Source organism: Necator americanus (genome assembly GCF_031761385.1).
Source record: "Necator americanus strain Aroian chromosome Unknown Necator_2022.05.29.01.07, whole genome shotgun sequence".
In the NCBI taxonomy this organism is placed as follows: domain Eukaryota; kingdom Metazoa; phylum Nematoda; class Chromadorea; order Rhabditida; family Ancylostomatidae; genus Necator; species Necator americanus.
In genome coordinates this window covers 389,419-409,699 of record NW_026986548.1, presented here as the reverse complement: position 1 = coordinate 409,699, position 20,281 = coordinate 389,419, and the positions used below count along the sequence as shown (strand labels likewise).

The 20,281-nt window shown below is 41.6% G+C and overlaps 2 protein-coding genes across 3 annotated transcripts; both read right to left on the bottom strand.

Annotated features, from left to right (window-relative positions):
• Positions 1 to 6,658: 6,658 nt before the first annotated feature.
• Positions 6,659 to 7,153, bottom strand: RB195_026492 (uncharacterized protein; the record flags this gene model as incomplete). The annotated part of the gene is made up of 1 exon (XM_064176952.1): positions 6,659 to 7,153. One exon carries the CDS (start codon positions 7,151 to 7,153, stop codon positions 6,659 to 6,661), a length of 495 nt encoding a protein of 164 aa, XP_064070959.1.
• A 10,751-nt stretch (positions 7,154 to 17,904) lies between these two features.
• On the bottom strand, positions 17,905 to 18,403 carry RB195_026491 (uncharacterized protein; the record flags this gene model as incomplete). 2 transcript variants are annotated; one of them, XM_064176951.1, is made up of 3 exons in its annotated part: positions 17,905 to 18,041; positions 18,184 to 18,248; positions 18,351 to 18,403. In XM_064176951.1, 3 exons carry the CDS (start codon positions 18,401 to 18,403, stop codon positions 17,905 to 17,907), a joined length of 255 nt encoding a protein of 84 aa, XP_064070957.1. The 2 variants fall into 2 exon arrangements, with proteins under 2 accessions (XP_064070957.1, XP_064070958.1); XM_064176950.1 differs by lacking the exon at positions 18,351 to 18,403 and having other exon boundaries at positions 17,905 to 18,186.
• Between the last annotated feature and the right edge of the window lie 1,878 nt (positions 18,404 to 20,281).

Here is a 20,281-nt window from a genome sequence, read left to right as displayed (position 1 = left end):
CTGTACGATGCAAGACGTCCTCACGAAATACTACCAGCAAAACTTGTTTGATTGCGTTTGCATGATTCTCTAGGAAGAAAAGAGCACAGTTACATCTCAGTCTAAATGCGTAATGAGTTCTATCTGAAAAGGACCTGATGAGTATATTTTGCAGAGCTCGATAGTTTCCGAGACAGAAAAATCCGCTGGAAAAGCGGGACGTGACGGAATCTTAGCCACAAACTTCCTTGTAATTCGAAAAGCTGTGTGTAAGAACATAGAACTGCCAACCTCGGTTGAGTTCAATGAGTCTTATTCTTCAAAACAAGACCAAAGAGCTCCAACAAATCTGCAGAAGTCGGTCCCGATGGTTTTCCGAGTGTAGTTGAAAGTAGTCAGACCAAACAAACATTCAACATTCAAACACGCTCTTGAAATGTTACATGACCGTCACGTTCCATTTTTCCTTCTCTTCTCTCTCTCCTTTAAACTACATATAACCTCCTATAACTACACATAATCTTTTCATCGGTACTAGGAATATGATATAGTAGAAGTAAGAGCTGTCGCAGGACAATGTAACTGCCTGTTATGCCATCACTCGCAGAAAAAAACAAGGATGAAGTCATGAAAAGCACGTAAAGGAAAACTGGAGCGTTCCTCGTGGTGTGTCACCGTGCGAAGATATTCCCTTCATACAGAATTAATTAAATAAATGAATAGCTGAATAATTTGCAAATTGTGTGGCGCAGAAAATGAGAAATTTTTCCATTGTACAAGTGAGACAATTTTCCGACAGAGGCATCGTAGCAGATGAGATTATTGAGGAATTCAATTCAATTAGTGCAAGGCAATGCTTTGAGAAAAAGTCGCGTGCGAAGTCCTCAGTGATCCAGATCTCAGGTCCAAGAATGCACGATATGTGCTTGCAGCTCAGGGTCGGAACTAACTAATAGTCAAAATCAAATCAATCAATAGAAGGCTGAGAATAAAGAAAAGCGAAGGAAAGAATTGATGCACACCGAAAACGAATAACTTGACAATTTGATTTTAAAAAAAAGGTTTCAGTGACGATGTCTCAGCAGCGCTCGCGATCAGGTGATGTGCCTTGTGGTTACTCATTCAGCTGTCGAGCAGTGAACAACGGTGATTTACTGTTAGCTGCTAAATCATCATCCCCGCTATGTGATCAAATGCTAGCAATTGACACGGATTACAAAAAAACGATTATTGCAGTGTTTAGCAGTTGGTTGGTGGGCTTGATTCTGGAAAAAAGAAGGTGGACATGCACTAAGGAGGTTGTTCTCGACAAAAACTGTCGAGAAAGAGTTTCCGAGGTCCTCGTTTGACATCAAAACCAATATAAAACTCACGGAAAAAATGCACTCACTTATTTTTCATTTCAGATGCTCCAGAAAACGTCAAAAGTCTCTGACTAACAAATTCAAGTCAAATGTTTTTCTAGTCTTCCCCTTCAATGTGAGTGTCATTATAACTAGACTACATTTCTCCATGGCCTTATGTAATTTTATAAGTGATGGCAAAAAAAAAATGGATGAAGGGACCTGAAGGAAATCCCTGACTCTCAAAGACTCATACAGTTTGGGAGTAGTTACTAGGGCAGAAAAATCGTATCAACACTATACAAAGTAGATTAGTTCTTCAAAAAAGTAACCATTAGTGATGAATGTTCAAAAAATGAACAGACAACTAGATCTAAGAAGATTACGACCCGAGCAACCAAGGACAAAACTAATAGTGCTAGAAATTTTCATAAGTCTTACACGTACACCAGTTTTTTTTACTTTTTCTTCACATTCAAAATTATAAGTTAGTCTACTCCTGAGTGCAGGTCTTACAAGCGTTATCCAATTCGCTGCTGCAGCTAAATTTCAATTTCAAGAACCGAAAAATACTCCACGTACTATCGAAAGCTGTTTTCGAGGATTCTCCAATGCCGTATTCACCATAAAAATAACTGAATACTTTCAGTTTTCAGAAGACAAAGATGAGCAGGAATTCTGTTAAACATTCTGACTCAGAAAGGCGCTTGTTTCGATAGCCGGCTCCTTACTGCAACATATTTCGGGCTACTCACCTCAAATGACCTCAATGTCAACAATTTAACACACGAATGCTTTAGACAATTAACTAACGATGATGAAGTTCAAAGATTAACCTTAGGAAAAGGTAAAGATGTGCTGCAGTACCCACGGAAAATAGAAAGAGAACCCTCTGCAGAGTCGAATCGAAAAGTTTTTGTTCATGGTGCGACATAGCCTGAGAAGGTGTTTATCAGTAGGTCCTGTTTAGAACTGCTCGCACATATGTGCAGATGTACCCCTTCGACTTGGCTTGCATCGCCAGAGTTAGGCTAGGCAATGATTCCGCGGCACAGATGTTTACTGTAGATCATTTGGAAGCACAACAGCAAGCAGTGCGGCGACCTCGAGTTCGAAGCGGACTGTACCTTCATGTTCAGTTCACCTCGTCAGAACTCTCATTTCAGCAAGCGCATATGTGGAAAGTGCTGAATCCTCCTCTTTAAATAAAACGATTTCTGATTTTTCACAAATATGAGAGCTCAAACACAAAACATGAGGGGTTACGGTACTTTCAAACAAAACCACAGATGCAAGGAACAGATATCTATTGGCTTGCAAACTAGTCACCAATCACAGATTATTGCTAACGGACTTTTAGCTTTTCTGAGTGGCTCCACTATTCAGAAAAATGATCATATAAAATAAAACTGGAGTGCAGACCTCATCCTCTTCTAGCTTAGCTAACAACCAACACCAACCTCGCCAACAAAGCCAGTAAATTGAGAACTAGATCAATCCATAAAATATATGTGGCTGTTGAGGGAAGCATGATGCTGCTCCGACTCTTTGTCGGAACATATGGAACAGCGTTTTTTTTGTAGGATAGTATCAAGAAGATAGCAAAACTCCTAAAAGGGCAATACTGGTTGTGCTGTGGTGACGCATGTTCTCTCTTTGTTGGCTGTGCACTGAATCATCTTTGATTCCTTCCTGAGTTAATCACCTCGTTAGTGTTCTTTCCTTAGAAGCACAGAACTGATGCGAATATACCGACATCGTGGAAAGAATGTGCCCAAGGTGCGTGAACAGAAGATACACTTCAATAGAACCGCGTACTTTCTTTTATGAAATCAAAAGTGCATAGGTATCTGAGAAGTAGTGATTTTCAACAACTGCTCTTCCATAATTTTTTTCAGAAGAAAGGACAGCTGGAAACAATAATCAGACCATTTCGCTGAACTTTATAGGCGTTTCCTTCTTTCTATTGCCTATCGTTCAAGGTTCTTCCAAGTGCACAATGAAAATTTGCAGGAATGCATCTGCTGATACTAAAATCACTTGCACAAATAGATGGAACGATAATAAAACACACAGGAACAAACAATGTGACCGCTGCATCTACGAAATGAAATGATGAACCGTTCCAAAGATTTAGTTAGAATGAGTAAAGATGAGAGATCCATTAGCTCCGATAGAAAGTAAAACTAAAATCGCCTGCAGGAGGGATCCGTGGAAAAGGCAATGCGATCGGAACATTCCTCCTACCGTCCAGACGGGAATCCACCATCTCTCCATTTTAGTGCACCCCATTTTGCTTCCAAAAGATCTACAGTAGGCGTCTGCGCAGTGAGAATTTTGCCTACTTTGAAAACCAGCTAATAAATGCCTTTTGGATAAACCGCGCGTTGTTCCACCATAAGTTAGGACGTTTTGATCGAATTCAAGGTGTTCCAGAATCGCAGATGTTCTTACTGAGCAAATCTTTTTTCTCGCAATGTTTTTCTCTGAGTATACAAGATTAAGATATCTTCAAAATATCTGCTACTTCGTTCAGGAATAGGAAAAGCAGACATGCAACTCGCATTAATCCACGAAAAACAGGTAGCTCATCCACAGAGTAAGCAGCGTTTCTAATCGAGGAGTGAAGTGAACGGAACCAGATCAGTGTAACGTTGGGCAACAAGAGAGTAGAATTTCAAGGACGAGGATCGAATAAAAAAGAGAAGGCAAAATTAGGGCGGTTGAGGTAGCCTAATTATGAGTTCGAAAAAGGAAGAGTAACAGAAGTCACAAGAAGTGAATTCCGGCGTTGTGCCAGTGGGACCAAAGTAAAAATCTTGAAGTTTTAGCTAATTGTCGTTGAGGTGCGCTTTTTTCGCTTTGAAACAGTGTTGAGTTGAAGAATAGACGAATACGGGTATCTTTCTATCGGGCAACATCTAGAAAGCATAGATGATGTCCAGGAAATCCGTTCACATGGAAGAAAATCCGGTCTCATGATGTACACCTTACAGGGTTGTTGTAGTTTTACCTTAATTTTATTTCAGTACCAAGATAATCTGACTTGATAATGATTTAAGTGAAACTTCGAAAGAATAGACATGCTCTCGAAAAGGAATTATTCGAAGGTCAAAGACGCTGTGCAGGAAGTGTTCACTGCAAAGATAACTTCGCAGTTCAACATCTACTTTGAGTTCGAAAATGAACAAAAGAGCAGACAAGTAGGAAAATTCTGGAGTAAGCATTAGAAACAATGTGAAAATTATCCTCGAAATTTCCGCACGATCCACTGTGTCAGCAGAGAAACATTTGTGCATGTGTGAAAGTCGTTGTGCGATGATGGCTGGCAAAAAACCACGACGCCTTATCATATGATGGTACATCATACCCAATACATACGAATGAGAACACGGCAACCGGATGCTAACGACGGAGGAAAGAGGAAAAAGAAAAAGGAAGGGAATAAAATAATAAAAGGAATCTTTCGTTCGTACTTTCTTTTAACATTAACCATTTCTAGAGCATTAATTTCCCACTCGTTTCTAACGAAGTCTCTTCACCCATAATCTATCTCCGCATTTTTCAAGCGCAATAAGTGAGAAGGAAGGAGAAAAGAAAAAAGGAAGGGGAATCTATTTGAAAATAAGACCAAAAATAGAGTAGGAAAAAGAGAAAGAAAGGAAAATCAATTTAAAACGTGTTATTTGCTTCCTAAACTTGCAAGATGGAATAGATTTCATCTTTACTCATAATGTAAAAACTATGTCTGAATAAATTTACGAGCGAAATGATAGGAAAAACGATCTTTGGTTCCTTTCTGCAGATTCCACATAACACTCACGCACGCACAACAAGACATACTCGCAGAAAGCGCGCATCGGAGACGTTTACAGGAAACCGGACACTTGTGCATTCGTGCAAACAGTATGATCCGAGGTCGCCTGACGGTTGAGAATCGAATGGGCGGGGAGTAGCGCAATGATCATTGGCATCGTTAGAATCTAGCCAATGGGAGATGAGAATGCCTGATCGAAAATTTGATTAAAGTTGAATGTGAAGGCATCGATAAACACCATTATCCGGCAGCGTCACATTCGGTGGATCGATTCGAGGAATGACAGAAAATGTTCGTTTGTTGTTGTGTTACGAGTACGCGCATGAGCACAACCCTGTTCTTAGAGTCAGCAGCGGATGTGTTCAGCTGCGTGAGCGCGCCGCGTCCGACGCAACCTGCGCTCTTTCTCCTCTTTACCCACACAAACCAAAATGTGTCCATATGTGTGCATACGTGTGTATGCATATATATATATATATATATATATATATATATATACTCTCCAACTCCAGTCAGTTGTGGATCGTGCTTGGCCGGGTGAACAAATTTGGGGCTGAGTACGAATCATTATGTACAGATATAATCTACAGCTAAAACTCCTGTTGCTTATCTTGAAAGCAATCATCTCCAGCTATTCTCGTACATTTGTCCTTCGGAGGACCCTAGCGACAGAAAATAAGATTTACAGCCGATTACCAACTTGATTTCTTATTATACGGGCAAATTGTGAGTACATTTTAAGAATAGCTGAAATATACACTGCAACTTCTTTGAGCTGCTTTTTTTTGTGGGAATCTCACAGGTGAATGAAAAGGACTTGCTACAATAGTTCTATAAAACTTCACAACATATAATATATAAGCTTCTTAAAAGTCATTTTTTGCGTCTTTCCACAAAAAACTATGTAGGATGAAGCATAAAATGATTTTTAAAAAGTAAATATGAGGATCCAAACAGAGAATGCAGAGAAACCCGAAGAGAATTTAACGAAGAACTGAACCTCAGTATAAGTATTCTATCTTTATATGTTTTTAGCCCTCATGTATAGCCGTTAGTATTCATAAAGAGCGTAATGTATTAGGCTGGACAGAAAGTGTTATCACCATTTGTAATTTTTTCTGCCGTATTTTTTTTACTCAACTTGCAATAGAAATTAATCAATAATATAATCAACATTATTAATTACAACAGTGTCCCACCCAATGGGCAGGTCAGCGATCACTTTCTCCCAGAACTGGGGAGACTGGGAGTCGGAGAAGTCCTTGGCCCGATCGACTTTTTCAAACATGGTGAAGGTTATTTAGCTACAAAAGCCTAGGTGCCGGAATAAGTGGTAGTATGAGGAGAGTAGGTCGGAAGAATAAGGGGGATGGGGCACCGTGTTCCAGCCTAACTCCTCCACTATTTTATGGGTCTCCTTAGCTACATGGAGCATAGCGATATTGTGGAGGAGGTGCACCGAAGCTTGTCTCGGCCGTTCTTCCGAGACCCTTCTTGAGGTGGTCCGATTTGGCTTGCGTCAGCGCGTCTTTTCCTCGAGAAAGCCACACAGCACGGTGCGCTTTAGAGTCGTAGAGGACCCAATTCTTATCTCCAGTAAGAAGATCTCCGAGAAACTTCTTTCAATAGAGGAAGAGGAATCAATCGAGAGAATTTCAAGAGGAATCCATCGAGCTAGTACTTTTCTATAACCGAAAGCCTGTAGGCGACAAACGACTGTTGAACAGCTACACCCGAATCTCGTCGCAAGACTGCGGCTGTTGATCTCCCAATAGTTTTCGACAGCGTCGAGAATGACGGAGTCTTCGACAGTGTAGGTGCGTCCCGACCGGGAATTGTCTTTGAAGTCGGTGCCTCCGTTCACGATGCGAGCGAACCACCGCTGGACAGTCCTGATGGCAGCGGTGCCGTCGTTCAATCTGCTGTTGATGTCGCGGGCTGCTTCCGTTGCTCCAATGCCGCCTCGCCATTCATAGAAGATGATAGCTCGAAGTTGCTCTTGTGTAATTGACATAGTGATTAAAGTCAAGGAAGGCGGCCGGCTATATATACTTATTCTGGAAAAGCTTCGAAAATGTTATACAACTACAACATGGTGTAACATGGGTTCCACTCAAAATGGAAAGTTCTGGAAATTTCGAAAAATGGGTGACAAGACTTTTTGTCCAGCCTAATACTATCGATTGGAGTAAGGAGAAGGAAAGCGAGCGTTGTCGTGCAGAGAAATGTGCGTTGCGTTGCGCTCAGCGTTCGTCCCGTGGAACACATGCGACCCCGGCTACAATGTGTTCCAAAACTGGAGCTAAGAATATATGTTTACTGTGTGAGCTCCAATTTTCGTTTATTCTTAAGCATTTCTATTCGTTCCTTCTTCCCTTTATTAATTCATCTTGCAGTTTTCGTATCAAGTCCTTCACAACATGTTGATCAGTGAAATGACGAGGAATTCTCCGAATTTTCGGTACACCTTTAGTCTAGGATTTCCGTCTTTCATTGTTTTTTCGTCACTCGGAGATTCTTTTAAAAGAACAGCTAATTCGCGAATTGAGTTCAGACACATAGTAACAGCGACCTACAGCTTAGCTGTTGTGGTTTAAAGACGTGCGGAAGTGAAATGTGCCAGCGAAGTGCAAAATATGTAAAACGTGGGCCATATTCGCACAATATATTGGTGCATAAAGTGATTTTCGCACCTATTTGCTACATATCCTACACATCAGCAACAATCGCTTCTCTCCCAATAAAAACATACATAGGCTAATAAACATCGTCAAAACGGTCATTCTTTTACAGTCAAAACGGGCATTCTTTTACATTTCATCTGGGGTGGGTGTACTGGGCGGTTAGAGGTTTGACGAAACCAATAACAAGACAATCAGTGACAAAACGTTACCCTAAATTTTAAAGGAGAAAGCGTGTTGTTGCGTTGAGGAGCACATTTTGATGAAGAAGTGCGAGCATGACCTAAACGCTGCAGAAATGTTCAGGCCTATCTGAAAGCGACTAATTTAAAAATTACTAGTATCGTTGCAGATCCGTCTTACAGTAATACAGTGCTGACGTTTTGAAGTGTTTCGTTGTTCAAAATCAAACAAAATGAAATGGAAATGATTCTGTCTGCCGTTGTGCAATTATGTAAATAGTGTTTCTAATCATCTCCAAAACACTTCTAAGTGAATGCGGCAACACATCGTAGTGTTTTCCAGCGTATGGCATGGAAAAGAGAGGTTCCAGCGAGAAATACGCATGAGTTCATACAGAAATACTGTAGCATAGTAAGTTGACGCGAGGTGGTAGCGAGATCCAGGGTAGCGTCAGGGAGAAATTTCCAGAAATAGCAGTGAATAGCATCTAAATTTCAAATTCATCTTTGTTAGGGGAGTAGTTACACATTTATACAAAAAACCCCTTAATGGCCTATAGTTCAGGTGAAGTCCAATTTATTTTCTCCTTGTTTACTGGAGAAATGCGACTAGAACATAAACCACCTCTAATTTTCCATCTGGGATTATCACGTTAAAGACTTCAAGGATTGAAGCAGCACGATATGCCATCAAACGTTTCCGATTTTCAGGAGTGTTATTAAGTGAAATTAGCGAGGAAAAAACTCCAGGAGCTAGCTTGATCTAATATGAAATCTCTGGCAACCTTTTTCAAAACCGACTTTCCAGACGGGTATGCATTCGCATCTTGCTGCTCAATGCCGCAAAAGTACTACGGTAGGGGAATACAGACAAAAGTACAGTTCGTAGTCATAAACTACGACTGTACAGTAGTACATCGATGTACTGTCATATCATGGTGTGTCAGCGGAAGTGTGGGTAGCATATCGGAAATGTCAATGGAGAGTGAAGAGGACACTTATCATTTCCGCTATCCACTCGACCTAACTCCGATCAACCAGTCAGCAAGTTAGCACTTTGGATTAGTACCCACTTGACGCATAGCGCCGGAAACTGGGCAGTTGCGCGCATTATCTGCGCCTAAAGGAACGATGGTCGCATATTTCGGCGAGTCCTCACCTCTCTCTGTCTGGAAACTAAGTGATGTCGGTTTTTTTTTTCGTAAGGTTCGTGATGTACCGGAGTACCAAATAGTAACCAATAGAGACATTAAAAATAGGAGCACTCGTTTTGAAAGATTGTTTTTTCCGGTTTTTGTGAGTGCTGTCAAGGCAAGTCACCCTAGAACACCTCACTATGCAGCTGTCGGACGAGTGCGAAAATGGTATTCTCCAATATAAGGAGAAGGATTGCTGCCAGAAAGAAGATCCTCAGTAAGACAAAAAAAAGTTGAGTTCAATGTTACCAACAGTTTTCGGAAGACACCGATTAGACGAGATGTAATTTTAGTTTTAGTAGGACGCAGAAGCGAGACTCTTTGATTTCTTGCAGACGAATACGTTCACCATGATTGTTCCCCGTGGTAGTATTTTTATCTATTCTCTCTTTCCGTTGTCTGTCTCTTCATTTTTTCATCCTTTTGTTTTCTATAGTGACAGATGAATAGGACTACGCACCTAGGTCATTAGGTGTTGTTTTACACGTTTAAATGCATACGACTCACCAGTGAGTGGTGACGATATGTTGAAGACAGCATCCATGGAAATCTTTGATTTTAAATTACATTCCTAACTAAGTGGTTTGGGACGAAGTTTGTAAGCAGAGTCAAGTGTGTAGATGAGTCACGATTTTCACAAAATCGTCGCTCTCTCTCCTTCCTCTCCTCATTCCCTCTAATCAAGTCGCTCATGTAGCAATTAAAAATTAATATGGTAAAAGAAATTTTAAAAATTAGGAAATCGATCAATTAAGAGAAATGGAGACAAGCTAGTATACTGAACATCAAGTGAAACAAATAAACATGAATAAAAGTAAATTCACAGCATCTAACTTAGAGCTGATTTCAGCGATGCCCGAGCGATTGGGAACGAGAGCAGGACTGGCGCGGATTTTGGCACGTTGAAATAAACATCTGTAACTTGTTGTTGGAAAACCTAGGAAATGTGATGAGGGTGCTTTCGTGGGGAAAGGTGTCGCTGTAAAATATTTAAATCACACTTCTTAGAGACCACCTAGGATTATTCAAAGTTAGTTTGAAAAAATTAGAAAATTTCCCAGCTTCTTCTCATCTAACTTTTTGAAGAAAGAAAAGAAATTTAAAGGAAGTGATAAGCCTTTGAAGTAGAGAAAATCCTTTGTTATAACATATATCAAACTGGATAAGTTTTCATAAGGTAGGAGCTGGATTGTTTAACTTTGCTCAAAGATACAGGCATTTTGACGCGCATCCAAAAATTTGAGTTTTCACACTTCTAGTCGTTGTTCGATTACGGTATTGTGATTAAAATATCCGCCGTCATCCTTTAACATGACTTAGAGGGAAGCACCTAACTGTACTTGTTCTCTCCCCGTGCATGCCTTGCTTCTCTCTAAAGCTAGCAGGGAGAAATCCAAAAATGCGAATGAAATCTACTATTCCAAAAAGAACTAAAGAAGTTAGAAACACCAAACTTTGTATAAATACAGACAAAATTGGCCCGTACAACAACAATATTGTACTGCACCAGTTATACTGCGAAAGCAGTTCTTCGACAACTTGTGCAGCCTACTTCGCACTAACTCTCATCTTTGCCCAACCTGTTTTTTAACCCCTATTTCCGGTTGCAGATGTCATTTTTCGCATAATATTTACGTCGAAATTCCCCTTTCAGCGCTATTTGAAAAGTAATCAGCTCAATGAGATATATGTAATATTAATCTACCAACACAACACCATTCACTGGTCCAAACTGTAGATGTAGGAGAGGAGCAGATTTTTTCTATAAAAATCGTAGTACTCAATGAAACCTTTAAAAGCAGTATAGTAGAAAATTGACAGTGTTAGGATCTTTCCACAAAACGATAGAGTTGGTGGTGTAGATCACGAGTATGAGTGCCACCATGCTCGATCCCTCCCAGTTATTCTGAAAATGGATTGGGAAATGGCCTTGACCATCGAATTTTCCCACGATGGACAACGTGCCAGATCTGCGGGCGCGGGCATACGCGCCGCATCTGCTAGCGAGCGTGAGAGACAGCGCTGGCGGCCGATTCATTATCAGCTCACTCGAGGACGCAGAGCTTTGCTCTCTAGTGGCAGGTTGTTAGGTGCCTTGTAGGGGATTCGGTGCGACAAGGCTGTTTCCTACGTCATTTTTTTAGGACAATTAGCGAGAATTGGGCGTGACCGATCATACTCATGATCTACACTCCTAGCCCTAACTTTTCGTGGAGAGATCCTGACACCATCAATTTCGTACGACGTGTCGGACAACGTGAATATACTTTAAAGGTATGCTGCATTAAAATTATATTTTTGCTGTTTGTACCGCGGTACTAAATACATACCACATAGTTTACTCGTCGTCGTTTTTTGCGTTACCTCGTACAATCTATGCAGTCCCAGTCCATGTATCAAATACTGTGATTGCGATCACGAGCAAAGTTATGATTTCTACATGGCCTGCACTATTCACTGAATACCATTTGGTAGCAGTAGAAATTTGGAGGTATCTTCTATCCAAATAGTGTGATAAAATGCAACAAAAAAATCATTAGCAGACCTAACAAATGTACCCGTATGTAGAACAGACGAACCATAAAGGATAAAGAGAACGTGTCTGGCGTTAATCAATCCGCTTGGGTTGCACCACCTGGTTTATAGTCGGGTCAAAACGAATTAAATCACGAGTGTAGTTGCGGTGCATTTGCGTAGGCGCTCGAAACGCAGCGGTGGAGGCGGCGTTGGAACTGAGGTGGGACCGTCGCAACCTGCAGCGATGGGTGGTCTCAGCAAGGATTTCACCACAGTCTTAGCCGCTACGCTTTAACGAACCGCCTCGAGAGATGCCGCGTGCTTCATGTCGTTTTGACCTTACTATACCTCAATTCAGAGTCGTTTGAGGTTCACGAACGCTTAAGTTAGCTGTACAATGACTTGCGAGGGCTAACTGATGTATCAAGTGAGTGCTTTTATCAATCCACATGAGACTGGAACCAGTTTATCGACCACGGAAGCATGAAAGGCTTGGTACAGCTGGGTCAAGACGACATTAAGGGCATCATCCCACGAATCTGAGGTGGTGCAGATTTCAGGTGGACTATTTATACGCGGGATAGTAGATTTTGGAGAGGGGTGTGATTCCATTTATTTCTTCCTAATTGCCGTAAAAAAAACGGCCCGCAAGATGCACGCGTGCACAAGGCTGGCGCGCTCCAGTCGAACTTCTTGTAGAAAATAGTGCGCCAGAACGCCTGAAACCGTATCTTCCGAGTCGTTTTTTACGGCAATTAGGAAGAAATGAACGGAATCACCCCCCCCCCCACCCCTCTCCATAGTCTCCCATCCCGTATACGAATACTCTACCTGAAATCCGTACCACCTCAGATTTCTGGAGTGATGCCTTTAAGGGCGGACAGCGCCCCGGGTTAAGTTCACGCCAAAAAAAATCAAGCAAATAATTTTGGGTAGTACGCTTGGGAACTGAAGCAGTATGGTTTACAATAATACACTCACAGTGTGCGCGTGATTGGAATGAATCACGATAATTTGAGATTTTATACCCAACACAGTAAACGGTGGTTCAGTGGTAGTGTTTATCAAAAGAAGAGCAATGAAGTCAAGAGCACAGAATAATTGCCGGCGTGCTCCGGCTACAGTAAAAGCAACAATTCTCAAGAGCAAGGCAGGGACAGTATGGCAACGAACATTACAAATTATCAATTATCGTGTTTCGAGGTCGGAGCACACAGTGCACCAGCTTCATAGTATGCAGCCACCTGCATGCAAATTCAGCTGGCTACAGTGATATGATTGTTGAAGATCACTACAGTGGCGTCAGCACGCTCAATCCGTCTTAATTGTTTTGAAGAAGTTTATGGAAAGCGACCTTGGCGGTCGAATTTTCCTACGAGACACCCAGCAACGGACAGCATCAGCGACTGCAGGTGTGTGCACTGCGTCAATCAGTGAGCAGAAGAGGCAGCTTCAACGGATGATTGACAGATTGCAGACGCGGCGCGTACGCCTACTCTCGCAGATGTGGCACGTTACGAGGTGCCTCGTAGGGGATTGGATTGCCAAAACCGTTCCTATGTCACTTTTCAGAACAATTGGGCGCGATCGCGTGCTCGTGATCTATGCCCCTAGCCCTATCTTTTCGTCGAAAAATCCGAACATCGTCACCTTTATGGCTTGCTACCGTTTATGGCAGTGGAAGGAGGAAGCGACTCAGCATCAGCGTGGCGTATATTTTTTTTTCCTAGTTACGACCAAAATTGCTTCTCCTCTGAGAAAAGCAGCTGATCCCCATCAATCGAAACGAAACAGCTGAAGAACAATAAAAGATACTATTTTGGTGCGGCAACGTGTTTTGTTATCCGATCACCAGGAAAGTTCGAGAAATATGTGCATCACAATGAAACAAGATTCACAATGGTGTAGTATAGACGTCTCTTCTTTGAAAACATGTTCATAAAAACAAACTCAGAAAGTGCGACGCTTCCGCTTTACATTTTTCATTCCTCATTCAGCAGATTAACTCAACCATTTTCATAGTAATTTGTTTACCAGATACTCCGTTCGGTGCTTGTCCTTCGAATTCTGCTTGAACTACTCAAGAATAGTATGGTTATGGAGCTTAGCCATCTTAATGAATGTAATTTTCTCAAAAGACGTATTGTAACTCAGATCTAACACTGTTTGTTTGCCACGCACAACTGACGTGGTAGGCGTCGCCCGACACAACTCCTAAGACCGTTCATTATCTGATTAGTTTTTATCGAGAGTTGGTATCAGAACTTTCTTTTATTGGCAAAACTAAGCCTCTTAACGCTATAAAGCCGTTATCAGTAGTTCGATGAACACAAATGACTCAGACCTTTTCGCAGTCAATGACGAATTCTCTCTATGCTTTTTTTCTGAGAAATCAATAAAAGTTATTACGAGGCCAGACTGTAAGCGAAAATGCAGAACTCAGCAACCGTAAATTGATTAATGCTCGGTTTTTGTCAAGTATTCGTAATGTCCCAACCAGATTTCTCAATTGCAACGTCACTTTCTCGTCGCTCTGTTGCGTTTTCAAGTTTTTTGGACCTGTTTTCGAATGAACGATTTTTTGTTACTTGAATTTGCACTCTCGTTGACTAGCATTTTTGATGTCTATCGAACTTAGTCGTAGATTACTGCTGTGATGCAGTTATTCGCACAGAGATGATATTTAAAACACTGCAATCCTGGAATCCTTGCAGTCATTGCATTTTCATGACAGACTAAAAAATAACTATTTGCATTATTTCTCTCATGAATGGGACCCTTGGTAAAAAACGGACAAGAAAGGGAGAAAAAACAAAAAAAAAGAAACCGAAGACAATCCAGGCGCCAGAGTTTAGGTTGATTGGTTCAGCACGACCACGATGATCGTTCCTTTGGAGCGTGGAAGTGCTCCAAGGAAGTGTGCTTAAAGTCATCACCTCACGAATCTGACGTGGTATGGATTTCCTATGGACAAACTCCATACGGGGTTGTAGATTGTGGGATCAGGGGTGGTTCCAATCATCTCTCTCTGATGGTAGTAAAAAAAGGGGTGAAAGACTCCGTTTTTCAAGACGATTTCAGTTGGAACGCTCCACTGTAACATGCGCCGCATACGGCTTCGCAGCGGTCGAATGACAGTGAGTTCCGCTCGACTACCTATTCAAATGAGACTTATGAATAGGTTGTTGAAAAGAACGTATTCATAGAGGAGCGTTCTAAGGTTCCTCGAAGGAACTAAAGGGATTCTCACCGTTTTTTAGAAGGATTAGGGAGGGTTGAGCGGAACCACCCCTGATCCCGCAATCTTCGACTCCGTGTCTAGCTTTTGCCGCGGATTCCCTCACCACGTGGCATGCTGCCTTCAAGACATGCGGGGGTGTAAGAAACCATCCTTTCAGAAGTTCGCGATGTTCATGCTGCATTCCATTGGTGATGGAAAAGAGGCACGTTCAGGACCCACGAAAGCTCAATGTATTCTCTTATTGTATTCTATTTTAGGCCCATGTTTAGATCCCGCGCCGAAGTTCGACTAGTTCGGAAGTCTATCTCCCGTTGTATTGTGTATTTGTGCTTTCGTAGAAGGATAAAAGTCTGTACGATGGGACCCTCCCCTCACTCTGCCCTCGGCTGGGAAACGGCCGATAACCGCATTAAAATGACACTCCCGCAGTCATTTGTGAGCGCTTGAAAAAAGCTTCGCTTTGTGTAAAACAGCTAGTGTGATGTTGCATCATAAATCAAAACATTCTCTCCAGACCGCTTCCCCTCTGTCCTTTACCATCCTTCACCTGAACTCGCATTTTGAGAGAGGTACTTGCCCTGTATCTACGCTTCCAATATGCGATTTTGCATTCTAATCGCATTAGTAATGTATTGCGTGCTGAGGTCCGTGGGATTTAAAGGATTGACCCCAAGGATACAAATGGTTTAGTTGTAGATTCATGGCAAGTAGGAAGACAACCACACAGCGCCAAAGAAGGCGAAGATACGTCTATGAAGCTGAGTTACAAGAGGAGGACTACGCCTGCATACAACTAGAACCAGAATGATCATGATCCGTGATCGCTATCGCTGAGTTGATAGAGATGATTATTTTATACCGCATAACCGCGACGCACATCTTTGATTTGCAAGCCATCGTTGAGCGGCGGTAGAGATGAGAGAACGTGAGGTCGAGGTGGCTCCAGACAGGATGGACGTGGTTAAAGCGTTAAGCTCATTAGAAAATTATGTTCCTACTGATGAACACCCGAAACAACACTACTACGATGCCCATCTGCTTCTCACTTCTTTCGACTTTTGCTCAAGTCAAGCACTCGATCGATTTGCCTTAAATCCGATAAAATGTTCCCTCACTATGTGCTTTGAAAGCGGGTCAGTCAGTAGCAGTTCCATCATAATCCCACAGAATCTCCACGGTTCATAGATTGTTCCTCTCCCATTTTTTTGCATTTTCTCACTCACTTCTCCGCATTCTTAATTCTTATTTTTATCATACACCGAGAGCGGTAGATGATCACGAAACACTGGAAGAAGAAAAAGAACCTAAAGAAAGTAGTGAAAGTGTGATTTCATCACACTGCTCTAAATTGCAACTGACAAAGTAGGTTCTCGCTATGAAGATGTTCTCACAATGCAATTTCATCACTAAGATGACAAACAGTAACTCGTTTCAAACAAAGTGCATCGCACCGATATTACGACCATGAACTCTGCATTTGTATATGGAGGAGGACGAGAGGAGGAGGGGCGGGGAGTGGTTCAGTTCACGAGTAGAGGAAAGAAGAGAGAAATCACGCTCAACCCTTCCTCTCCCAAATGTGCGAAAATCAGCATACCATAGTACTATGCGTTCTCGCATCACGAACAAAGCAAATTATTACGCGATGGAACGCAGGAAACCGGTCATTGTCCAAATTCACCGATCCAACTAATATAACTGAAATAAACACCAAACTGACCCACCTACACAATCGCGCACGCGTTGCGCATTGTTCGCGCCCTATCACTCCCAGTAAGTTGCATCGTTACGGAGACGAAAAGAGGGGTGCTACACCCGTACATTCTCAGTTTATTGAAGGATTGAGCGTGATCCTCTGATATTCCCGAAACACACCCCTACCACCGTCAAAGATCCGAAGATCGAGGATTTCGCGATACGCTGTCTGGTTTCCTAAGAACTCGTATCAAGTTAAAAATACTAATTCTAATAACCATCAAGAGTAATCTACATGTATGAAGTCAACTATCGATTTGGGAAGTTGCTCTTCGTTTTTAAATCCTGTACTTATCCATGCTTTACTTTGTAAGTTTACATCAATTGTTTAGATGTGTGTTTGATCTGATCTGAGTGGTCTGATCTGTTTGATCTTCGTGCACTGTTCTATCTGTTTCTACGCTTTTCTATTATCTTCACTTTTTTGGTCCCATAGAACCGCCGGCAGGCGCTCACATGACTGAATGACGACGGTTTCGTACACAGAAGTATCTGTTCCTCAGCTGTGTGAGATGCCAAGAAGATTAAATAAAAATAAAGAAGACGCAGAAACTGAAACTCATCGTAGACTCCATAGAACCAGTAAGAATAGCGATGCTGTCACCGTGAACGAAGTATGGTGATAATCTCTGATAAGTTTCTCGAGTTCTTATTTTATCCAGTTAGGAATTTCTGGTATTCGCTGCCGAATATGTTCAGCTGAAGTGACGCTGTCGCAAAGCACATCTTTTCTTGCTCAGCAGAGACTCTCTCGTTTCTCTGCGCTATACAACCGCGCTCATCTGGCTGAAAAGGTTCAGTGGCGACCATATACTTAGTACGATCTTATGAAGTATTCCCGATATTTTCCTAATGAAAATAAGGTAAAATCACCTGTAAGAACAAAGTTCTTAGTCAACCAATTTCCATTAAGATAAGTAGGAATGACTACAAAGGTTGCACAAAGAAAATGAGGTTTTTGTGCGGTTGCTGAATAGCTTTTACTTTCTTCCCCTAACTTCCCTGCTCTTTCTAAGCGGGTCCTGTGAAGAAGAAAGTTACAGGAGCGTTCTTCCCCGTGCTCAGTTACAGGCACTCCTGGTTTACGAACGAGCTCGCTGGCGTATGTCAGGAGTGCCTTTGTTGCGTCATGGAGCGCAATTTCTCTCAAGCCTTGGTGCTCTCCAGCCCACTCCAATGTCTCACGGCTTCCTTCATACAACGTGGTTTTCTGCAGCTCGTATGGCAAATGTGTTGAAACATCCATCCATAATTGCTGACGTGTACGTAAAATCACCTCCTGGTTTAATCAGTGCGTAGAGAACTGCATCAACCATCCCCTGCTCTTTCCCTATAGCCCCATTCCTTTTTACTGATGTTTGCTCACCTTCTTCCAATTTGATTTTGCTATGCACCGAGACAAGGTTGTTCTTAGGTGGATGCGATACATCTCTTATATTGCACCAAAACTTCATGCATCTGGCCAAGTTCACCATGGTGATGTGGTGGATTACGAGCCCCGTCGTACTTATACAAGCAAAGACGGGACGTTGCGAATCTACAATAACAAATTTACCTGAAGAAAATAGCAACGTAACTACCTATGAAGAACTGAAATCAAAATTTGAGATTTGTGGTGCATTTGCACCGTCGAACAAACCTGTGCGACTGTTTTTGTTGGGGCGCCTCGCTATCGATTGAAAACGACCGCATCTCCCCGTCAAGCTCACCAATCCAACGATGCCTTCATCAAAAATTAGGATCTGCCCACGCCCACTGCCACTATTGTTGTTTTGTTTTGATCTCTTCTTTTGATGTTATATTCAGCCCAGCATATCCTTCTTATTCTTAGTCTTTTACCTTTTGGAAAAATTTTGGAGTAAAACGCAGTTAGGAGGGGCCCTTTACTTCTGGAAGTAAATAGCTAGATCACTCAGTACCCTAAGGCATAAACATTAGTCAAAGAGGATTTGACATCTAAGCTAAGGTCACCAAGAGAAAACGGTAAGTTAGAGCGTCTAGGAATAAGGACACCACTGAACGACCTCCAACCACATCTTCCTCCAATTTTGTTGTAACGTTCACAAATTGTGCGTTGTTGAAGTGATTTAGTACGCAGTGCAGCAAAAATTGTCAAAATGGTCGCGCAGAAGCATGATTTTCACATGTTTCGCTTCCGTGTAGTCGCCGTATTGATCTGCTGATTTTGTGTGCACAGCACGTCGACATAGTATCATCTTTGAGCAGCTACGCAGCCTTCTATGTTTTTTTCTCAATATTTCATTTGCAAATGGTGGTAAATATCTTTGTCTTTCATTCTATTTTGATGCTGAACTGCAAGAACTTCTTGCTAAGAATGTATCTCGAATGCCTGAAATGTATTCTTCTATAAATATGCTTTCTCACTAAAATGTTTGTTATTTATGTGGTACATCCTTTTTCATTTACATTTCTTACTAGAAAGGCTGCCATTGACGTTTTAAGTTTCGTAGTTAAAACTTCTCAAAGTGTTATTTTTTTTAGAACTTTAGTTCTTGTAATTCTTTTGTTAATTGAGACTCATTCCAATTTGTTTCTTTCACTATACTCGTGAAAGCTGTGCTTTGTCTTTTCTGCGTCGTTTATACCTTATATCTGTATCCGTTGTTCAGTATTTGCTCTTGCAACATTTTTTAGCGTTATCTGTCTGGCGAGTGCCTATGTCGTTTCGCTATGTGTTTATAGAGAATGTCTGTTCACTTATAATGCACTTCCTTCTGATATCAGCACCGAACTATTCTGTTTCCATCAGTTTTTGGCCAAATATTTTGCGGAATACAAAAAAAAACTCTTGATGCACTGTGTGGACACATCGATTTAATCCCTCCCCCGGTTCTCCTGACGATTCGTCCTGTCATTTTTAACTTTTCTTGAAGTGATTGCTTCCTCCGCTCTCCCAGGTTTCGGGAAGCGCTGAGAAACATGCAGAACTAGGGTTAAAGTGTTTCATTCTCAATCATTAAATCCATGTGAAATTAGTTTGTAAGCATAACTGATACGTGCAGTCTTCTTTGGTTTCGCTGCAGCACCTGTATAAGTGGCAAACTGAACCAGTCGGTGATTCTTGAAAAATGCATTGAGTTTGACTGTTTTTGAAGTCTTAATCTTTTTTAAACTTTATCATAGAGCTCATTAGTTGCAACTGACTTATTTATGGCTTTCCAACTTTTTTTTCGACGATAATTCAAATGGTGTTCAATTGCCATTGCTTTCTTGGAAATTTGTGGACGTTATTGAGTGGAGCACACAACTGATCATCACATCCTTAAATTAGTAGGCTCTATGGATTAGATAGCAATTGGTTTTGAGGTGTCAGAGACTCCGTTATGACGAGAGGTTGTAATCACAAATCTTGTGAAGTTACTGCAGGAAAATGAATAGTTGGGTTGTGCAAGGGGATTGGTCTTGAATCAATGTGCTTCTGAAATTCGGTTGTGGTTGTAACCAAATCTTAAACACAAAGATTCACCACCGTAATTGAACTTCCCCTTCCCATGGTAGAAAACAGCGGGAATTGTTCCAAATTTGGACCTTTGCTGTGGGTTAGGTAAA